Source organism: Aplysia californica, unplaced genomic scaffold (assembly GCF_000002075.1).
Source record: "Aplysia californica isolate F4 #8 unplaced genomic scaffold, AplCal3.0 scaffold00142, whole genome shotgun sequence".
Classification (NCBI taxonomy): Eukaryota; Metazoa; Mollusca; class Gastropoda; order Aplysiida; family Aplysiidae; genus Aplysia; species Aplysia californica.
Genome location: NW_004797412.1, coordinates 787053 through 807203, shown reverse-complemented (window position 1 = coordinate 807203; position 20151 = coordinate 787053). Strand labels below are relative to the sequence as shown.

At 38.0% G+C, this 20151-nt stretch overlaps 2 protein-coding genes across 2 annotated transcripts; one reads left to right on the top strand and one right to left on the bottom strand.

Annotated features, from left to right (window-relative positions):
* The first annotated feature begins 1 nt into the window (after position 1).
* LOC101847033 (formylglycine-generating enzyme) lies at positions 2–9331 on the top strand. The gene is made up of 8 exons (XM_005096926.3): positions 2–593; positions 1051–1125; positions 2745–2827; positions 3841–3963; positions 5090–5204; positions 6272–6388; positions 6972–7031; positions 8434–9331. The coding sequence occupies exons 1-8, from the start codon at positions 90–92 to the stop codon at positions 8566–8568; spliced, it is 1212 nt and encodes a 403-aa protein (XP_005096983.1). The 5' UTR covers positions 2–89; the 3' UTR covers positions 8569–9331.
* A 6323-nt stretch (positions 9332–15654) lies between these two features.
* Positions 15655–19965, bottom strand: LOC101846575 (histone-lysine N-methyltransferase SETMAR). Its single transcript, XM_005096924.3, has 2 exons — positions 19714–19965; positions 15655–17651 (listed from the first exon to the last, which is right to left on the bottom strand). The coding sequence occupies exons 1-2, from the start codon at positions 19843–19845 to the stop codon at positions 16545–16547; spliced, it is 1239 nt and encodes a 412-aa protein (XP_005096981.1). The 5' UTR covers positions 19846–19965; the 3' UTR covers positions 15655–16544.
* Positions 19966–20151: the final 186 nt, after the last annotated feature.

The window sequence follows — 20151 nt, the reverse complement described above, 5'->3', positions numbered from 1 at the left end:
GGATCTTGGCCCTAGACAAAAAAACGAAATCTTTTCTGGGCGGTGGGCAGGATTCTCAGATCTTTCGCGTTTGAAGCACAGTACGCTGCATGTATACAAACATGGCGGCTCCCATCATGAGATATTTTGTTGTCGCTGCCCTTCTTCTAATCATTTGCCCGTATAGTCATGTAGTTTTTGCTGATGGTCAGTGTGGGAATTCAGCTGAAAACGCACCAGAAAGCGACTGCGGTTGCAAAGTCAACCGTCAGAGTGCTCAGGTTCCTATTAAAAAGTCACAGGCCCCCGAGTCTTCAGACCCGTCTGGTTCAGTGGGCGTCGACGCTGAGGGAGAAACTCAAAAGCAAGATGATCCACTGAAAGTGAATGATGAAAAAAGCGACAAGCAAAACGACATTAAGTCTTTTAGAACCAATAGTATGGTTTTTATTCCTGGAGGTACCTTCCATATGGGCACGGATGATCCTATTTTCGTTGCTGATGGAGAAATGCCATCAAGGAAAGTAACTTTGGATTCCTTTTACATGGACAAGTATGAAGTGAGCAACAGTGAATTTCAGAGGTTTGTCGAGGATACAAAGTATAAAACAGAGGTGAGTGAATACTGATTTATACATTTCCTACGTGCCAATATGATGTCTCGATCTGTTTCTAAATGTGACACCAACATCTTGTTTAAGAAAGAAAATTGCTTTTGTTCTTGCTTCTAAGGCTAAAATTAATTAAATCGCAGTTGCCGAGTAGGCTACTTTGTAGGCTACGTTCACGGCACCCCGAACATAGTTATTTGGCAGGCTACGTTCATGGCGCCCTGAATGCAGTTTGCAGGCGCTGTTGAGGTTACGTACACGGCACTCAAGCTTCTTTTAGAAGGAGCATCCACTGCCGGTTTTAGTCAGTGATGTATAATTTCATATTTTGGCCTGCTTCAAGCGTTCCATCCCATGAGATGACGGAAAACGAAGCAGAATTTTAGATAATTTATTGCTGTCAAGGGAAGCTTTTTGATACAATCCTAGGGATGAATGTTGTTTTTCTTTTATGTTGCAGGCTGAAGGATTTGGCAATTCTTTTGTGATGGAATCGTACATAAGTGAGGAGACAAAGAAAAAAATCACGCAAATGGTAAGAATTTTTTGTTTTTTGTTCAAGACATGAAGGCTCCGTGAACATATTATATAATTATAATGTTGTGTCATATTAGTTTTAGTATTAGATGAACAATCATTTCATTTTTGTTTCTCGTCCCTCACCCTTTTGATGTGTCTGAAGCGAATATAGATATGTACATACAACTCAAAGCTAGACAGCTTGTAAAATATAAATAATGGAAGTACCTGTAACAAATGTGAACAAAATGTGCTCAGTCTAAAAAATGTTACCGTTGTATACCAAGAGCAGCAACACACAAAGCTAAATGTGTGCTGTTGTCGTGTCTGCATCAACCTATATTACGATATCATGTAGGAAACAAAAAGCAACTTGTAGCAGCAATTAACAGAAAACGTAATTTCAACACATTTTTATGGAAAACTGGAGATTTTATTTTGAGAACTTTGGCAAGAATTATAAAGACATTGTTTTTAGTGGAACATTCTTCTCGCTGCCACCTTTAACTGCTTTAAAGTTGGAAGCTTAAGTTCACTGATGGATATATAATCAGTTGAAAAATATGGACTGCCAAAGGAGAAGAGATTGTGCAAATTGTATAATATGAATGGGATTGAAGATGGCCTACCTTTAAGCAAGGTTGTCCTGCACCTGAAGGTTTTGAAGTAGATGTAGATGTGTTATTTCTCTGAAGTAGTACCTGTAATAACTTACAATTTACACTTTAATTAATGTTCAGTAAGAATAGATGCACAATGCTTTCTGTTGCAAAGTCTACCTGAACAGAAAATGCTTTTTATGATTGAAAAATACTAGCTATCACATGAAGCTACAGGAGTATAATATAATATGTGAGGCAGCCCGGTGAGATCAGGCACTTGTTAAAATAATGAAATCGAAGATACCTGTATTTTTCTGCTCGTTTGGCAATTTTTATCAAATTTTTGTTTTTTTTGGCCCAACACCTATAAATATCCATTTGAAAACACATTTCTGGGAGAGTTTCACTGTATCAAAGTGTTGATTTAACGCAGAAATATCATGTAGTTTTGCAGTTTCCAAGAACTTTCAAGTTTTGGGAGTCATCTAACTTTTCTCTTTCAATCACCAAATATATTTAGAATTCTATTCAAGATAGATAAGTATTTGTTTCATCAAAAGAAGGACAAATGGGCAAATGTTAGATGATACCAATAACTATAACTCAAAATGCCTAAAAATGGACGAGTGCTTGCTTCCACTGCATCATAACACATAATGTACATATGTGACTTTGCATGGTTACCCCCCCCACCCCCCTCCAACTGACACAATTTGTGTGCACATAACTTACTTATTTGTAATAATCTGTTCCTACAGGCCTATCTTTCATAAAAGCTTTTAGCGTTCTGTGCCTACGTCTGAATGAAAATAGTCTCTGTGTGTGTGTGTGTGTGTGTGTGTGTGTGTGTGTGTGTGTGTGTGTGTGTATGTGTGTGTGTGTGCTTTGATATATATTGCATGAGAAGAAAAGAAGTAGTAAGAAAGATTTTGAAAATGGGTATTCCAATGTAAAGCGCATTGAGCTACTTTTTTAGGGAAATGCGCTATATAAATGTTATATATTATTTATATATTATTATTATTAATAATAGGTGGCTGCAGCCCCCTGGTGGTTGCCTGTTGACGGGGCTGACTGGCGGCATCCGGAAGGCCCAGACTCAGACATTAACGAAAGGTTTGTGGTACAATTTTTCTTTTAGGCAGTATTCTATTTTACCACGCCTTGCTCCGAGAAAGGTTAATGATACAATTCTTCTTTTTAAGCAGTAGTATTCTTTTTTACCATGCCTTGCTCCGAGAAAAGTTTGGGATACAATTTTTCTTTTTAGGCAGTATTCTATTTTACCATGCCTTGCTCAGACAAAGATGGGTGCGGATGCTTAGTTAGTTGGGTTTTTTTTTGCTGTGCACTTGGGTTTCTTCTGTAGGGAAACCTCTTGTTCAATCTGTCTCCGAGGTTTTATGCGCCCCGCATAATTTAGCCATATTTGATCAATTTTTGCATAATTTCTGATTATTTTCCAGTATCATTCTTCATGAACAGAATCACATAATTGCACATTTTTGGGCTCAGTTTTCATCATTTCAGATTTTTTTTTTTCATAAAACCACGGGGACAGTTTAATCAGCAGAGAGGGTACCATGTTTCTTTTCCCTGTGGTACATTGATATGTAACTCTACGTATGGTTTTTACTCTATATATATATATGCGATGGATGTACTTCATCTTTATCTTTTTAGTTTGCTTTTTTTTTTCTTGATAGTGTTGCAGTATTGTAAGACAAGCTAAAATGGAATGGCTTACTGTTTTGTAATTATCTATTGCAAAGATTGTCTCTTCTGTCTATATATCAATGGTTTCTGAGTTTTAAAGAAAAATAGTTTTGCACCATTATTGAAGTTCCAGTGCTCTTCTCTTCAACTTTTGTCTTTTGATATTTTCTATACGATGATATTTTCTATATGATGTTTAGAGGGTGGGTGGCGGGTGCTCTGGTGTGGTTTGCTCCTTCTTTCCTATCAAACATCTATCGTCCAGGTCTCTCCTCCTTCTTTTTTACATTTATTACTCTCCTGTAACACCTCTAATCTTTGGCACTTATATGACTTTATTGTGTTGCAAATGCCTTAGAACACTTACTAAAACTAAAAAAATATGATGTTGGTTTTCTGGTTTTATTTCTTAGAATGGACCACCCTGTTCTTCATGCCTCGTGGAATGATGCTGTTGCATTCTGTGCATGGGCAGGCAAAAGATTGCCGACAGAGGCAGAATTTGAGTATGCTTGTAAAGGTGGGAAAGAAAACAGGTTTGTAATCTGGATGATAATGAGATGGGTTTTTTTTCCTTTCCTGTCTGTTCTTTTAGATACTTTAGATTTTGTACGGTTAAAAAAAGTTTTGATTTGACTAACCAGTGATCTATGTGTTAAGGGGGAGAGAGAGAGCGAGAGAGAGAGAGAGAGAGAGAGAGAGAGAGAGAGGGAGAGGGAGAGGGAAGAGGGAGACAGAGAGAGGGAGAGAGCGAGAAAGAGAGGGGAAGGAGAGAGAGGGAGAGAGAGAGAGAGAGAGAGAGAGAGAGAGAGAGAGAGGGAGGGAGGGAGAGACAGACAGAGAGAGAGAGAGAGAGAGACTATTTTAAAAAATAACATTTTCTAATATGGCCAAAAGGTAAAGTGAGTAGGGCCTATAGAACTGGACCTAAAACTGACCCTTGTGGTGTGTCATAAACAAGATCAAGACAGACTTGATTGGATTCTGTGCACAACTACTGAATACGTACGTCCGTCCTGATAAAATTTGAAGTAGATCTAGTCCTGGAAAATAAAATTTGAACCAGTTGAGTAAAAGTGTATAGTGTATGGGTTTAGAGCCCTTATCAACACCCGAGTAGGTTATTTAGGAGTTGTGACCTTGTAATTTTATGTCCTTCTCCGATAGGACGGAGCCGAATGAGTTGAGAGCTATGAAAATTCCACAAAATGATTTAATACTTTGCCCCCACGGGACGCAGATCGGTGACTGTAAGAAGTCGTCCCTTTTCCCCTTGGGAGGCTGATCGGCGCCGGTGTGATAAATATCATGTACCGCATCTATATCCTGATCCGTAGGGATAAGTGTTGCACGCTCTGCGCGCTGCATGGGTGGAAAGTGTTAATTTCAAGAGCACCCCGTCTGGGATTTGAACCCGAGCCATCCACTCCCTACTCTAGTATGATACCAATTGAGCTAAAAAAGGGCCTGAACCAGTCAAGAACGGTCTTAGAAATTTCAAATGTTGTCGACAATTGGCAGATAAAAATAGAATTGTGTATAGAAATCTAGGTAAAGACCTTTGAAATAGAAATGTAATGTGTCAAGGTTGTGGGATTTTTTTTTTCAATTTGTGCTTCTTATACCTTGACACAATGTCGCTTTTTTCTCCCGTCAAACCAGACTTTTCCCTTGGGGAAACAACCTGACTCCAAAAGGCGAGCATTGGATGAATATCTGGCAAGGGGAATTTCCCAAAGAGAATACAGCAGAAGATGGCTATGTAGGAACGAGTCCAGTGAGTTTTTTTGGGTTTTTTTTTTAGTAAATGTTTTACGGCGCTAGCAACTGCATAAGGTCATAATAATATGAGCGCGCGGGACACACCTATCATTTTCAGTTGGTAGGAAATTTAAAATTTTGCCCGGGTGGCGGCTGAAGGAAAGTTCTACACTTAGCCTTCTCGGACAAGGGGAAAAAATCTCGGAGGCCCCGTGTGCAAGTTGCGCACCTTAAAGATCCCTTGGTTGTCTAAAATCAGTAAGAGTAGGCTTCTGATAAGGCTGGTAATGGTAAGGCAGAATCTGAATCTGAGAATAATATGTGTTTGTGAGATTGTGTTTGTTTAAAGACCTGGAACATTTCTCATTATCCTGACATACTCATACTATAATACTATATTTTATTCCTTTAACGAATCAATATGACTCAAAAAAGGAAAATGCTACTACAGCCACTGAGGGAAACTTTTTTCCTTCTCAAAAAATGGGGAAAGAGGGCTAGACAATTTGAAAGTATTCGCACATACTCTGAGCTGTGGCTTTTGATAAGTACTTTTTTCTGTCTAAAAAATCACGGAAAGTGTGCTAATCAATTTGAAAGTTTTTGGACATACTCTAAGCTGTGCCTTTTGATAACGCTAAATTTTATAACTGTTACATTGTATTAAGCAGAATTATGATAGTAATAGAATTATGCTGCTCAGCCATGAGGCGACTGATTGTCATCTCAGATCAACATCTTCCTTACACATATAGCGTTTAGGCCTATTTGGACCTCCCACGAACCTTTTTCTACAACAACTGATTCTTTTGTTATAAATCAACAGTTTAACACTAATGGTTTTCTTAAGCTCTTAACTTTCTTCTGTGTAAAGACTGAAAATTTTTCAAATTAACAAATAAAAATAATTCTCAAAGATGCATAGCTGTTCTTGTTGAATATGACCCTGGGAGGCAAGTTTCAGTTTCAGTTTTGTTTGCATTTTTTGTGTGCCTCCTTTGACTTTGACATGATGGGATGTGCATTTTTTATCCAAAATATTTTCTTTCTAATTTGATTTTATTCATTTCTTTTTCTTTTTAGGTCACAGCTTTTCCAGAGCAGAACAAATTTGGACTAAAAAACATCATTGGTAATGTGTGGGAGTGGACACAAGATTGGTGGATCACAAAACATTCTCCGCATGACTCCAAGAATCCAGTATGAAAAATCAGTGTATTTTGAGTGTTATGATATTTGGTACCTCTAATAGTTACATAGTAACGCACATAACATAGTTAATGAGATATAATTAATTATCGTTAAAAATCATTTTTTGAGATAATTCACATCTTAGTTCCTATCATGACCACTAACGATTCTCATTCAACATCTCTGAGAACTGTGAGGAGATCTTGAATTATAACAATTTAGAAAATGATGTAACATATCATAGAAAAGGATTTAATAAAATCTGATGATCACTGCACAAAGGATTTTAAACTTTTTATAGCTTAATGCCACGCTCTCATTAAAAATAAAAAATAAAAAATAATCAGTTTCCTATAAAGCTTTTTAAAGATTGTGTTTGAAATGTGACGCAGAGTATTCACTTCACTGTCTTCTGAATCATGTTAAGCGGCGCCCAGTTTCGAAGTAAGTAACTTATCATTGGAAATAACTTTTTTCAAATCTTCCTGTTAAAATTCCTGACAATCTCTTCGCTATTAGTTTCTTTTAAGAGGATTGTACTGTACATGAAAACTGTAATTTCATCTGTGGGCACTGTTTATTTCACCAACAGAAAGGTCCTGAGAAGGGCACGGATAAAACAAAGAAAGGTGGTTCATTCCAATGTCACAAGGTGGGTACCTCCTTTTTCTTCTTTCTTCTCGTTAATACATTTGCCTGATCTCAGGACTTTGCCATCATATTTTGGGGAAAATCCAAAGAAACTGGGTGGTTAACATCGCCAATCGGTGATATCAAAGAGTCTACATAACAAGAGGGGCCACTTCTCTCTTTGAGCCAATTAAAAAAGTGTCCTCAAAATTCGGTGGCGCCCTCTTCACAAAAGCGCACCTTTAGCGAACAGAGTTATCCCACTTGAGTTAAAAAAATCAAAGTGAAACTAGCAAGTTTTTGAATGAATTTCGGAAGAACGCTTTTTTAAAATGGTTACGCTGACAAAAAACCTCTTCTGGAGGAAAGAGTGATTGTTTTCTTCGTTTAATTTGACTTTAGAATGAAAGGCGAGAGGTCATTAAAATTAAAAAAAACTAAAATTCCGTACTGAACGAACCCGAACTGCTGATGAACAGCAGTCGATCTGCGCACGCAAGGAGGTGCTATTCCTATTTTTCTTCTGGAAAAACGAAAGAGAGCTTCAAAACAGACTGCAGCGCCATCTGAAGCAAAGAGCATACTTCCTGCGGACACTTTTTTGGCTGAGTGGTCCATCTTGTTATTTACTATCTTTGGTGATATGAGGTGGCAAAGTGTTGATGTAGACCCGATCAGTCTTTGAGGAGTTGATATCATGAGACATATTTTCACTTGACTTTAGTACCAATACCATCTCTTCAAAACTTAAGCTTACATGATACTACTTGTTTACTTCTTTGAGAAGTGCTTTATTTACTGTGTATGAAGGGTTCAAGACTTTTAGATTTATGATTTATCTGTTTGTTTGTTTTTGTAAGTGTTTTACGGCGCTCGCAACTGCATAAGGTCATATGAGCGCGCGGGACACATTAAACTTTTTCAGTTGGTAGGAAATTTTGAATTTTGCCCAGGTGGCGGCCGAAGCCTACTCTTATCGATTTTAGACCTCCAAGGGATCTTTAACTTGCGCAACTTGCACAGGGGCCCTCCGAGATTTTACGCCCTTGTCCGAGAAGGCTAGGTGTAGATCTATCCTACCAGAAGATCAGGGGTGTGGCTGAAAGACAGCAGTAAGAAGAAGCCAAGGAGTAGGAGTAGAAAGGCTGTAAAAAGAATCAGGAGCCCAGAGGAAGGGGGCAAAAGAGATGAGGGAGTGGGGGCAGAAAGAGAAGACGAAAGCAGACGACAGAACATTGCTAGAGAGCAGGAAAGTAGGTGAAAGGAGACAAATTTAGAGAAAATTTTTTTTCGGTTGCTACCCGGATTCGAACCCGGGACCTTTGAATGAGAGGCCTACACCTTAACCTCTAGGCCACGAGAGCCCCCTGATTTATCTGTGAGTGTTTTGTAGGTAATTCTCCTCCTGATTTGTTTGTCCACAGTCCTACTGCTACAGATATCGATGTGTCGCCAGAAGTCAAAATACTCCAGACAGCTCAGCTGCTAATCTTGGCTTTAGGTGTGCTAGTGACAAACTCCCCGACTACTTACAAGCTCAGGAAAAAGATGAACTATAGAGGCAAGGAAATGTGCTCTTTTTCAGGGATGGACATTGTTTAGGGATTGTTCGCTGAATTCAATAGATATTTTAATTTCTAGAGAAAAGTATATGAAGATCAGATTGGGATACTCTGTTAAAAAACAACTTAGCCCCCCCCCCCCCGGATGACAGTACACTGATACAGTTATGTGCAATGTGGAACAAGACATAGCTCTCAGCCTCCGCACCAGTCTGGGCATGGGTCAGAGTCAGAGGACTCGCATCCCATTCAGCTGTCATTAACCAAATAATTTTTATAGTTCTCTGGTGATTTTGTTGTACGAATGTGATTTATGCATGTGTGCAATGTCAAAACTAATTCGAGACAGTTCTCCTGATTGATGTGTGTCTGCCTATGGGTTGACAGGAGAGACCGAACTGTTTAGAATTTTTGCAATAAAGACAATTAATGTGATGTTTTCCTAGGGTTTTTTTGGTCATTACTTGTTATATCTTTAGATGTACACGTTCAGAATATGTTTACTCTGTCTGTCAGATGTCATGAAGGCAGTTTTGTCGTTATGCTCTCTCCCATGCATGTCTGTACCATAAACTCTGACATGTCAAAAGTACTTGCGACGAGGTTGCTAGCAAGCACACGCTCACAAATCACTTCATTATCATAAAATGAGAAGGGGCTTCACATACGATAAAAAAATCGGTTGTACTGCAGGTTTAAGAACCAGCAGTCAACTACTCCTTAGATCTAGAAAGGGAACGCGAAGAAAAAGAAGATAAAATTATTAAAATGTGAGATTGTTTGGTCTTCTAATGACAGCATTGCACTAAAAGGATTTTGCCATTTCTTGTCTCTCTAAGAGAATAATTCTTAGGTCCAGTTGTTTCCTTGCTTCTGTGCTAAGATAACATATCAGCGAAAATGTCTAGAAGTGTACTTAATATCCGTGTTATCCATGAGTAGTAACGGATGTCTCAAGAACAAAAGAAGGTTTAGATCATTTTTGTTGGGAGTTTAGATCAGATCATTTTTGTTGGGAGTTTTTTTTTGGGTATAATTCTATGATACCTTACTGGATTTAAAAAAACATGAAGAAATTGCTTTTCGTACACATGGAGTACAGATTGTTGCTTGTAATCTTTACACTACTTGAAGGTAGGGTAGGCCAGCTAAAAACGTAGGGACCTCTTAATAAACTGCCCTCAGTTGTAAGTAAGCCCTGACTCTTTCTCTCTTTGTATATGTTGTACTTTTCTGTGTTCCTCTTTTGGGTATGGAAAGTTTACAGTAAAACAGTTTTGGTATTTTGATATCTTTTTAAAAGTGTGAATGAAGAAAAATATTTGAATGTGCAGAAATTTATATCACTTTTATTTTTAGGACCTGGTTTGAATGGTTTGTTCATTCTTGTAAGTTTTTTTTTTTTTTTTTTTTTGAGAATGGGTGAGAATGAATTTTCAGTTTTTCGTCCAAAACCTTTATTTTACATTACTCAAGATTTTGGGTAACATTTTTCTTTTTACTTCTTCTGTAATGCTATGCGTATGATTAATACTGCTAACTGTTTCAGTCAAGTTGAAACTGGAATTTCTATGGTCCTTCAGATTTTAAGGGTTTGTAGATTCGACTTCCTCAAGGGTACTTTAACTTATGGCCATGGTACACACTGGTATCGTGACCTTGCGTGTTACAGTTTCAATCTTATCTCTGCCTTGAGCTCACTTCAAACCCTAAAAGATTAAGTTATCAAATACTTCAGTTTGTTTTGAATTCGCTATCTGATCATGTCACCTCTAAATAGATAAACTCACAACTTGTTTGATTACTAAAAGTCTTCAAAGCTAAATAGTATTATACTGCTATCCTTGTTAGATATTAATACGTTTTTGGAATCTTTGAGTTGACCTTGTAGAAGTGTGGCCATGATAATGATAATCCGAGTTGAAGAAATTCTTACTATATCAGACTTCATTGAGACATAGTTTAAGAGAAACCAATGTATCTTTTAGTTTAAGCTTTTAGGGAGGGCAGTAATTGCTTTTCCTCTGTAATGCATACTTTGATGTCTAGATTTTATTCTCTAGAATTGTTATGATGTGCGCAATACAAATGGGAGATTAGATTTTTTTAACATGTTTTTCTTTGTGAATGTTTAGTGCAATGAAACATCATTTCAGATGGCATTGGTCTGTTCTTACGTTATCACGATTTTTTTTTACATTTCTCACCAAATTTCGCTACATCTAGTCTAGTAAATAATAGGATTAGGAGAGGTAGCCCTTATTAAAAACCTATCAACATTTGGTGAAGTCTTTTCGATGTTCTGTGATGGTGTTGAAAGCCCATATATATAAGTCCCACTCATGGTTGCTTTCCAGATTTATCTTGACATGAAAATATAATAACTTTGTTCTAGCTGAAAAAACAACAACTGCTGAATGTAAAATGTGATGTTCTTACATGCATTGTAACACTTTTCTACTTTGTTTCTCTAGTCTATAGTAAATGATGAAGGAGGGTGTGGTGGTGGAGCGGTTAGTGCGCTCGTCTCCGAAGCGGAAAGTCCGGGTACGAGCTTAGGTTCGGACACAGATTTTTTTCGCCCCCTCCTGCCCACCCAGCAATAATGGGTACCTGACTTCGAGTTGGGGAAGTAAAGGCGGTGTGGAAAGGAACTGGCCACCCTACCACACTATGCTGAAGGCCCAGGAAGTTGTCTCACAATAACGCAATCTCCAATGTCCGGATCGGATGTGGGAACAACTTTACTTTAAATGATGAAAAACCATGACTAATCAATTGTTCTACCTTACTTCCAACGTACGTTGTTGCTATCGATCCAGACCTTACTTCAACGTACATAATTCTGTTCTAGCCTCCTAATGACAATCATGATGGCTGGCTGTGTTGGTGATGGCTTACTTTGTACAGACTTCAGTTCTATTGAAAAAGTGCCTTGAATAAAATAAATGATAACATATCATATATTCATATGTATGAGTGAATGCTGGCTTATTTGCTTTTTGTAATGAAGCACAATAATTTTGTCAAAGAGAATTTGCAAAACTATGTCAATTAAATTTGAGTTCTTTTTTATTTTTTTCGAACTGTTGGCATTATTAATTATGACATTCCCTCTTTTTCTTTCAAATGGGCCATACTTGTACATGATAGATGAAGATGATACATACCCGTTTTATTTTGTGCAATAAACTGTTGGATTCTGTTTGTGCTTTATCTAATAATTATGGTGCCCCTTGATGTATTAAAGCTAAACTATTTTCAGAATGACGCTGGGTTGTCCTCATAGTCATATTACTATACTAGACCTACCTGTTTATTTAGGGTATTAGCCTTCTTTAATTTTTAACATTGAGGTTGACTGCATGAAGTTGCAGCTCCTTGAGTCTTTCTCCTTTCCACACTAATTATCATTGGCATATAATTTGTCATCTTTCTCCGACTTCCCAAGATTTAGACGCCAAATTGTTGAAACCGTTTGGTGCTTTGTATAATGTTCTTTTGCATTTCATGTCTTTTAAGCCCCATCTTCTCCTCTTTATGCTTTTGTCCTTTCTGGCACTATATTTACATAAGTCTCTCCCCCCCCCCAAACACACGCCTTTGATTAGATCCTTATTAGATTATTAGAGATGTCAGTGTCAGCATTTGTCAGGATTTTCTCTCTCTCATTTGTAGGCTACCACTTTGTTATTTTCCAATTAGTCCCTTCTTTGTTGAATGTACCGCTACATTGTATTCCTGTTAAGTTTGCCATGCATAACAAATTTCGATATGATGTTTAAATGGCTTTCAGTACTTTTATTAATCTATGTGCTTGATAAGTTGCTCCTTGATTTGATCTGTGAACACTTAAAGTATTTTTAATCTCACGATAAACATTAATTTTGTCTACCTATTATAAAATGACTTACTCACATCAGTGTTCATTACAGTTACAGTATTGACATATGGTCGTTTTGAAGGAGAAGTGGGCTATCCCGAAAAATATTGTTTTGAGAAAATCGAAGGTAAAGTTTTTGCCCCTTGTTCAGTTTCATAAAAAAAAGACAAGGAGATTTTTCTCTATATAACCAAACGAATTACACACCAATGAAACCAAACTCCTCCATAGGTAGCGCAATGCCCACTTTTGGTGTTGGTAAAGATTTTTGGAAACCCCCTTAAAAGCGACCATATATAAGGCAGCTTGGTGAAATCAGGTGCTCATCAAATACAAGGAAAGTGAAGAAAGTGGCATTTTTCTGCTGATTTGGGGATTCTAGAATTTTTCTTTTTTAGTTCAACACCTTTCATGTCCATTAAAGTTTAAAGAAAACATTTCTGTGTGAATTTTACTGAAAAACGTTGATTAAAGGCCCTAAAAATGCACGTTTTCAATTTCCATAGACTGTCAAGCTAAGGAAATTTAACTAAACTTACGCGGCCACTTTCTTGCTAATAGGCTACTACCTCTGCTAGCAGGCGAGCCCTACCCCCCCTTAAACGCAAAAAAAAATTATACGTCTTTTCAAGATAAAGGGGTATTGTTTTCATCGTACGTAAGAAAAAAAATGTACAAGTTTTAATTAAGATAATATCAATACTCCTCACGCCCCAAAATTGACGAGCGCCTGATTCCACTGCGTTGTGACACTTAAATTAAAGAAAACTTTGTGATGGAATCATGAGGGTACTACAACATGGTGACAGTTACATGTTGATTTATTTTCTTCTTTTTGAAGTCTCAAAAGCTTTTTTTATGCATTATTTTCATTTATTTTTCATATATTATGCAGAATTACAACTTGAAAAAAATTTCCTTCCTTTTCTCTTGTCATGCAGTTGTGTTTTGTGTTCATTTAACACTGTTCAATTCAATGTTTTTCTTGGTGATCTAAAGGTTTTCTGTTTTGTTGTGGGTTGTTGGCGAGTGCTCTGGTGTGGTTTGCTCCTACTTTCCTATCATCTATAATCCTTATCTCTCCTTCTTTTTTGTGTTTGTTACTCTCTTGTAACTCCTCTAATCTTCGGCACTTGTATGACTTTACTGTGTTGCAAGTGCCGTAAAACTCTTACTAAAACAAAATCTGTCTTGTTCCCTTCAACTACCAACAACTACCAACACCATTGAACCCAAGGTTAAAGTTAAAATAGCCACTGAAGAAACAGCCACTGCTTGGCAATGATTTCAATGAATCAAATGAATGTGTTGGGCTGACCGTGGACTTTTGCCACTATCAGGGAATCATAAACTTATAATGAAACTTAGTCAACTGTATTGTTATTTTAATTTACTCATATTGTTCTTTCAAAAGTGGACTTACAGTTAAAAAACAAAACAAAACAAAAAACCCCCCCATCAGCTTCTGTCAGTCAGAGAGGGCTCTTGAGGTGTCATGGGCAATTTTATTTCCATCACAGAAGAAATCTTATGTGTAATTTGCCCCGCAACCCAGCGAACTGGCATCTGTGGTGTATATATGCGTGTGTAGCATTTAGGCGCCTCACTGTACCTTAGTTCAATTTCCAAGTGGGGTGAATTTTTAATGAGTATCACTGTCTTTCTGTAGGCATGTATCCCTCTGAGCCCAGGTTGGCCCTGAAGTGGAAGACAGGGTCGGAAAACAGTAAAGCTGAGCGAATAATCGATTCCGGAACCCTATTCTTACGATTAATGCAGCGGAAGAAAAGTTCCGACTCCTTTTTACGTATACCAATGGTTACCTTTATGATTAAAATCTTCTCTTTTTTAAATAGAATTTATTTTTGAAAAATAAAAGTTGATGCTTCGTAGTGTTCCGAAATCAAGGTTATCCTAAATCCTGAAGATGTTGGGAGGCAACCAGGTAACCACAAGAAGAAATCACATCTTTAGAAAGTAAGTAATTGGGTTCGGAGTTCCTGGCTTTCAATAATCGGGAACCTAGCCGCCCAGCTCTAGAAAACAGCCTCCTTTGTGTCAATGGGGTGTAAAAACACCTACATAAAAAAAATCCAGTGAACTGGACACTGGGTGTAGGAGGACTACACACTACGACAGTACCCGTACACCGTGATAATCTCTCCTTTTCCCCACACATGACTCTGTGATCTAGCGATTATCACACGCAGGAAGTCTGAGAGTGAGTGACGGCCATCTCTTCAAGGCTTTTGGACTAAGGGATATAACTCATTATAATAATGTCCTTAGTGTTATGACAGACTCATTTCCCTAGACTCTAGGCAGTTGCATACTAAAAGGAGGCCCTTCCTGCCCCAGTCAGTTTTGTGCACTCTCTAACCCTAGTCCCAGCCAATACAGCAGTATTTCAGAAAAAGAGGCATGCATTCTAAAAAGTGATGTAGTATAGATACTATGTAATGAGGTTTAGATAATAACATATATAATAATTTTGAAAGGTAAATGAACAAATATGAAAATTAAAGATAAATTAGGTTCGCTAATTTCGAAAAATGCTCAAATTCAGGACCCTCTGAAACTGAGAATATAATCTCTTGGGACGGTGGGAGGTACAGGCGCTGCTGAAAATGCATGAATACCCGCTTAGGGCTGGAAGGGTTAAATAAGACCCCGTTATAATGTCAGCCCAGATATACCGCCAACTTCACGCTCGTCCCAAGGTTAGCAGTATAAATAACAAAGTTTGACTGTACATGTACATGATTTTAGCATGCAAGACGAAGAATCTAATTTTAGTTTTAGTTTTAGTAGAGCTTTTACGACGCTCGCGACTGCATAAGGTCATATGAGCGCCAGAAGATTAAACAGGTGTTACAAGAGAGTAACAAACATAAAGAAGAAGAAGGGAAGAAAAGGACGTTAGATGTTTCATAGGAAAGAAGAATCTAATTTTACCACACGACATGGTCAGAAGGTTGACAAAAGCAATTCAAGAGAAAGGAACTGCAACAGTTTTAAGTTCTCTGAGCTTCATTCACAGCTGAATGAAGAACCCTGTTTTCAATTTCATTGTGTGGATTTGGTCCCCAGGTATGTCCACACACACACACACACACACACACACACACACACACACACACACACACACACATACACACAAGCATGCTCTTACACACACAAAAGAACAAACCCACAAGCAATTTAAGTGTAAAATACATGTACTGGTACATCATATGTTCAGTCATTAGTCATCCAATCTATCAATAAGTACATGTATCTTTGCATGCCTTGAGAAACATTTAGAATAGAGCAGATTTATGTGAAAACACCTCAGGTGATGTATACTGCGATTGAGGTTGCAATGACTATCGTTCTACTTTTGAGTGAAGGTGTAGAAATATTTTTATTTAGAGGTGACTTGTTTTTGCATACTAGGCCCTAATGATAAAGAGACGATTGATGCTTCACTCACTCAGCTTTTTTATTGGCCTAATTGGGGCCCAGAGAACAATGGAATTAAAAAGCATACTTTTTTATGCTTGCACACAAACACTCAAACGCACAACATACATTACACACTTAAACTTAAACATAAACACACACACAAGCAGGCTTCACGACTTCATCACCAAAGTACAATGTAGTTGTGTACTATTCCAGATAGGTGTGTGTGTGTGTGTGTGTGTGTGTGTGCGCGTGCACGTGTGTGTGTGTGCGCGCGCGCGCGCGTGTGTGCTAAACTTGATAAAGTACAGTCAAGCACACACACAAAAAAACCCCCAATGAAAACTCAAAATCACAGATAGCTTGAACAATTTGCCATTCCATGACTGATAATGTCTCTTTATTTTTCTTTACACGATTGATTTACCCAAATTATGGATGTGTTAATCCCCGGCATATCTGAGTTTGAATTATCCATGCCCAACTGTACTCAATAAAAGTCTACAGCTTGCAAATGCATGCCATGTGTGCATGTGTGTGTGTGAGAACATATTTTATGTGTCTTCTTGTATGTGTTGGTTTTATAGGTAAAGTTTTACAACTACATCTACATAAAACCAATAAAAAAATATTCACTATGATATTTTTAATATTCATCACTTAAAAGTCTTTCATCAAAAGGCAAATATTTCTGACAATTCTCACTACCACAAAAGCACAGCTTAAAATGACCACTGTTTTCAGAGTCAACAAAAGTATCTGCCTGTTTGGGGGAGTCCACTTCAGAACAGGTATTTGAACTCGACCCAGGGACAGCAGAAACTTCCACTGTCCTACTGCAGTGTAGCAAAGGTGAAGGATCTCCAGGCTTTTGTACAGAAAGGCTTACTGCTGCGACACCAGACCCCTCTGTGTTGTTGTAAACATCTTCAACATCTTCGGGTTCAAGGCTTGAAGGAGAACACAATTTTGATTTCTTCACAGGTGGTTCATCAACAGTCCTGGAATCAACATTCGGCTCGTTTAAAGTTAAACCAATGTGAGTCCCCGTACTGTTACTCAGTGTAGCTTCCTTCAAAGAAGTAGAGAAGAAGGTAGACTTCCCACTGTAGTCAAACGTGAATTCTTCCCCTGCCATGATGTCTCTGCGGGCAAATAAAGCCAGTCTTGGAACTGAGTGATTTACTCTTACAGGAACCATGATGAGATTAGGATCACAGGAATGATTTATGAACCGACCTGCATTGCCAAGTTTACTTGGATCGAAATAAGTGCATTTTTCTTGTGCCCCAACATGTTCTCGTAAAGCGATGATGTAATTGTCTTTTTTACCCTTTTCATTCTCTAACACCCTCTTTTTTGCTTCTTGGTGTCCAATGACTTCTCCGGCATATTCACAAACAAAAGTGAAAGCTGGTATTTTATTATCACACAAACCTTCAGGCAGTTTCAACCCAAAACCTTTTTGCCCAGTTGGAAAGACACAGAAACTTCTGGTAACTCCTTTCTGAACCACCCGACTTGGACAATCTGTTCCACACTTGCAACTGTTGCCACATTCCAGAACAGGTTTGGAAAGTTCACTATTCTGCTTGTTCATGCAAATTTTTCCATTCTTGGTATAGGGGCTGCCAAAACGTTGTAAACATGAGCAGGAATGAGAACTGCAAGTCCCCTCACATGAGCATCCGGCATATTGCTCTGAGAACAGATCAGCTTCACAGCCAGCACCAGGAATGTTTGTCTTGATATACTGAAAGTTTTAAAAATAAGAAATATATTATTTTATTAAGGGGACTGTTTCAGTAAACTTAAAATACACAAAAAGCTGTCATTAGATATTTCATAATGAGAAGTTTGGAATATTAGTTTTATCTGTGCGTGGGTTGTTTTTTTTTTGGGGGGGGGGAGTAGGGGAAGGAGAGTCAAAAGGGATATTATTATATAGATACAAACACGAAGGAAGGCAATACAGACTGGTTCAAAATAAGATCTGGAGTACGACAGGGATGCGTTCTATCTCCCCTCCTGTTTATAATATGGACACAATAACGTAAGACACAAACCAAAGCCCAGAAAGCCTAAATGAATTTCTGTTCGCAGATGACCAATGTCTTATTCATCATGACCAACAAAGCCTCCAAAATCACACTACCGAACTCAACAACAGCTGTGAGAAATTCAACATGAAAATAAGCACATCAAAAACAGAAGTTATGAAAGAGAGCCGAAACCATAGTCCCCTGACCATCCATGTCAATAGTAAACAACTGAAACAGGTGAAGGAGTTTAAACATCTTGGCAGCACTTTTTCTGAAATCGGGTCCATAGAAAGAGAAATAGAAATGCAAACTCAAAAAGCCAACGCTGTCACCTACCAGCTCCCACCCCTCCTATCTTACCCAAACATATCCATGGACTCAAAGAGACAGCTTATTACCTCAATATTCATACCAACATTATGTTATCAGTGCCAGACCTGGACTTTAAGCAAAACCCATGAAAGCAAAATCACCTCATGCGAAATGAAATGTCTCCGCAAAACCCTTACAATCACAAGACAAGACAGGTAGAGAAATGAAGAAGTAAGAGCAGCTATCGGAACTGAGTCCTGCCTGTGTTACATAGAAAGACAGAGGATAAAATGGTTTGGCCACTTGTTACGCATGTCACCTGAACAGCCAGCCTCGAGAGCCTACAACACCAAGCACTAAGGCTATAAAGGAAGAGGAAGGCCACGCAAAAGGTGGATCCAGGGTGTCAAGGAAACCCTATGAAAACAACATCACAACTGAAAGAGCTGCGAAGCTGGCCTACCATAGAAAACTGCATCACCCCTCAACGCTTAACGGCAACAGAGGATGAAAGAGTAAAGTAAAAAGTTAGTAAGTACAAACACTTTCTACAATTACACTTATGGTCCTAAAGAATGTTACTCATACTATACAAACTGACCGAACGATTAGCTTCTTTTGTCAGCAGTGTAGCCAAATACACGCTATGTTTCATATATATATTTTAATTAAATTTTCGAAAAATCAAATATTCTTGGACAGACTGAAACAACATTTCTTGTGTTGTATTTCTGGTCTAATCATGGTAATCTAGCTCATATGTTTAAGTAGGAGTCCTTTTCATGCAACAAGGTGAAACCTGGTGGTGATTTAAAGTGGGGCTGGTGGTACAACAAACTTTGCCTGTGAAAGGCCAATGATTTGGAACAGATCAAAAGTTTGGGATATAACCCTATCCTTCCCCTATTATTATTGTACCTAACCCAACTTTAAACCATAATACTTTAAGTTATTATCGATATTCTAGTACTCCTGTGGTCAATATGGGATGTTGACAAAAGTTTTACTGTAGGTAGATCTAGTAGGTGAGGCGGGATAGAAAAATGAATACACGAAAAGTGCTTTTAGCCTATAACAAATACTTCGGCATGAGACGAGAGGGAAAGTGAAAGTAAAAATAATCCCCTCCCCCCCCCCCCAACCAACGAGAAAAAAAATAAAATAAAAAGTCAAAATCTAAACACAGTAGATCTACAAATTCCTTTCTCGGTTTCTTTGGGAGGAATTCAGTAATTCGGTATCAAACCACTACAGTACAGTACCACTATGATAGTCACCATGAAACAGAGTGGAGGGTTAGGATTAGGGATTGGGGTAGGGTAGTGGTAGAAGAGTCATTAGGATTAAGTCCCTTCTACATTGTGTTTGTTGCGATAGTCGCTTGTTAGAGAGGCGCTTCCGTTTCTTAAACTTAAATAGGCTCATTTGATTTACTGCTGTCGGACCATCAGCCATCAGTACCTCAAAATCCCAACAATTGAAACTGAGTTTGTTGACTGACTCGTGTGAAGAGCTGCGTTTGTTAGAGATCCTACATAACAGCACAACTTGATTTTCAACACCTCCAGACAAATCATAAATTTCCTTATCCATGACGGCGGATAAAGTGCCAGTCACATCATCACAGTACTGGAAGAAGTCATGTAAAGGTCTGAAGCCTGTAAGTCCAAGCCTACAAAAAGTTGACTACCGGGATAACGAAAGCGAAAGTGATTTGGGCGGAAACAAACCCATAAATAAGTCCAAGAATATAGTAAATCTATTTTCGTATGTTCTTTTATTACATTATGTAGAATACTGGATATTTTGAAGTGAATAAAATGATGCATTTTGTAATAATTTGTAGAAAAGGCATTTAAATTAAACGGCGAAAACCATTACGAAAAACGTATTTTTCTT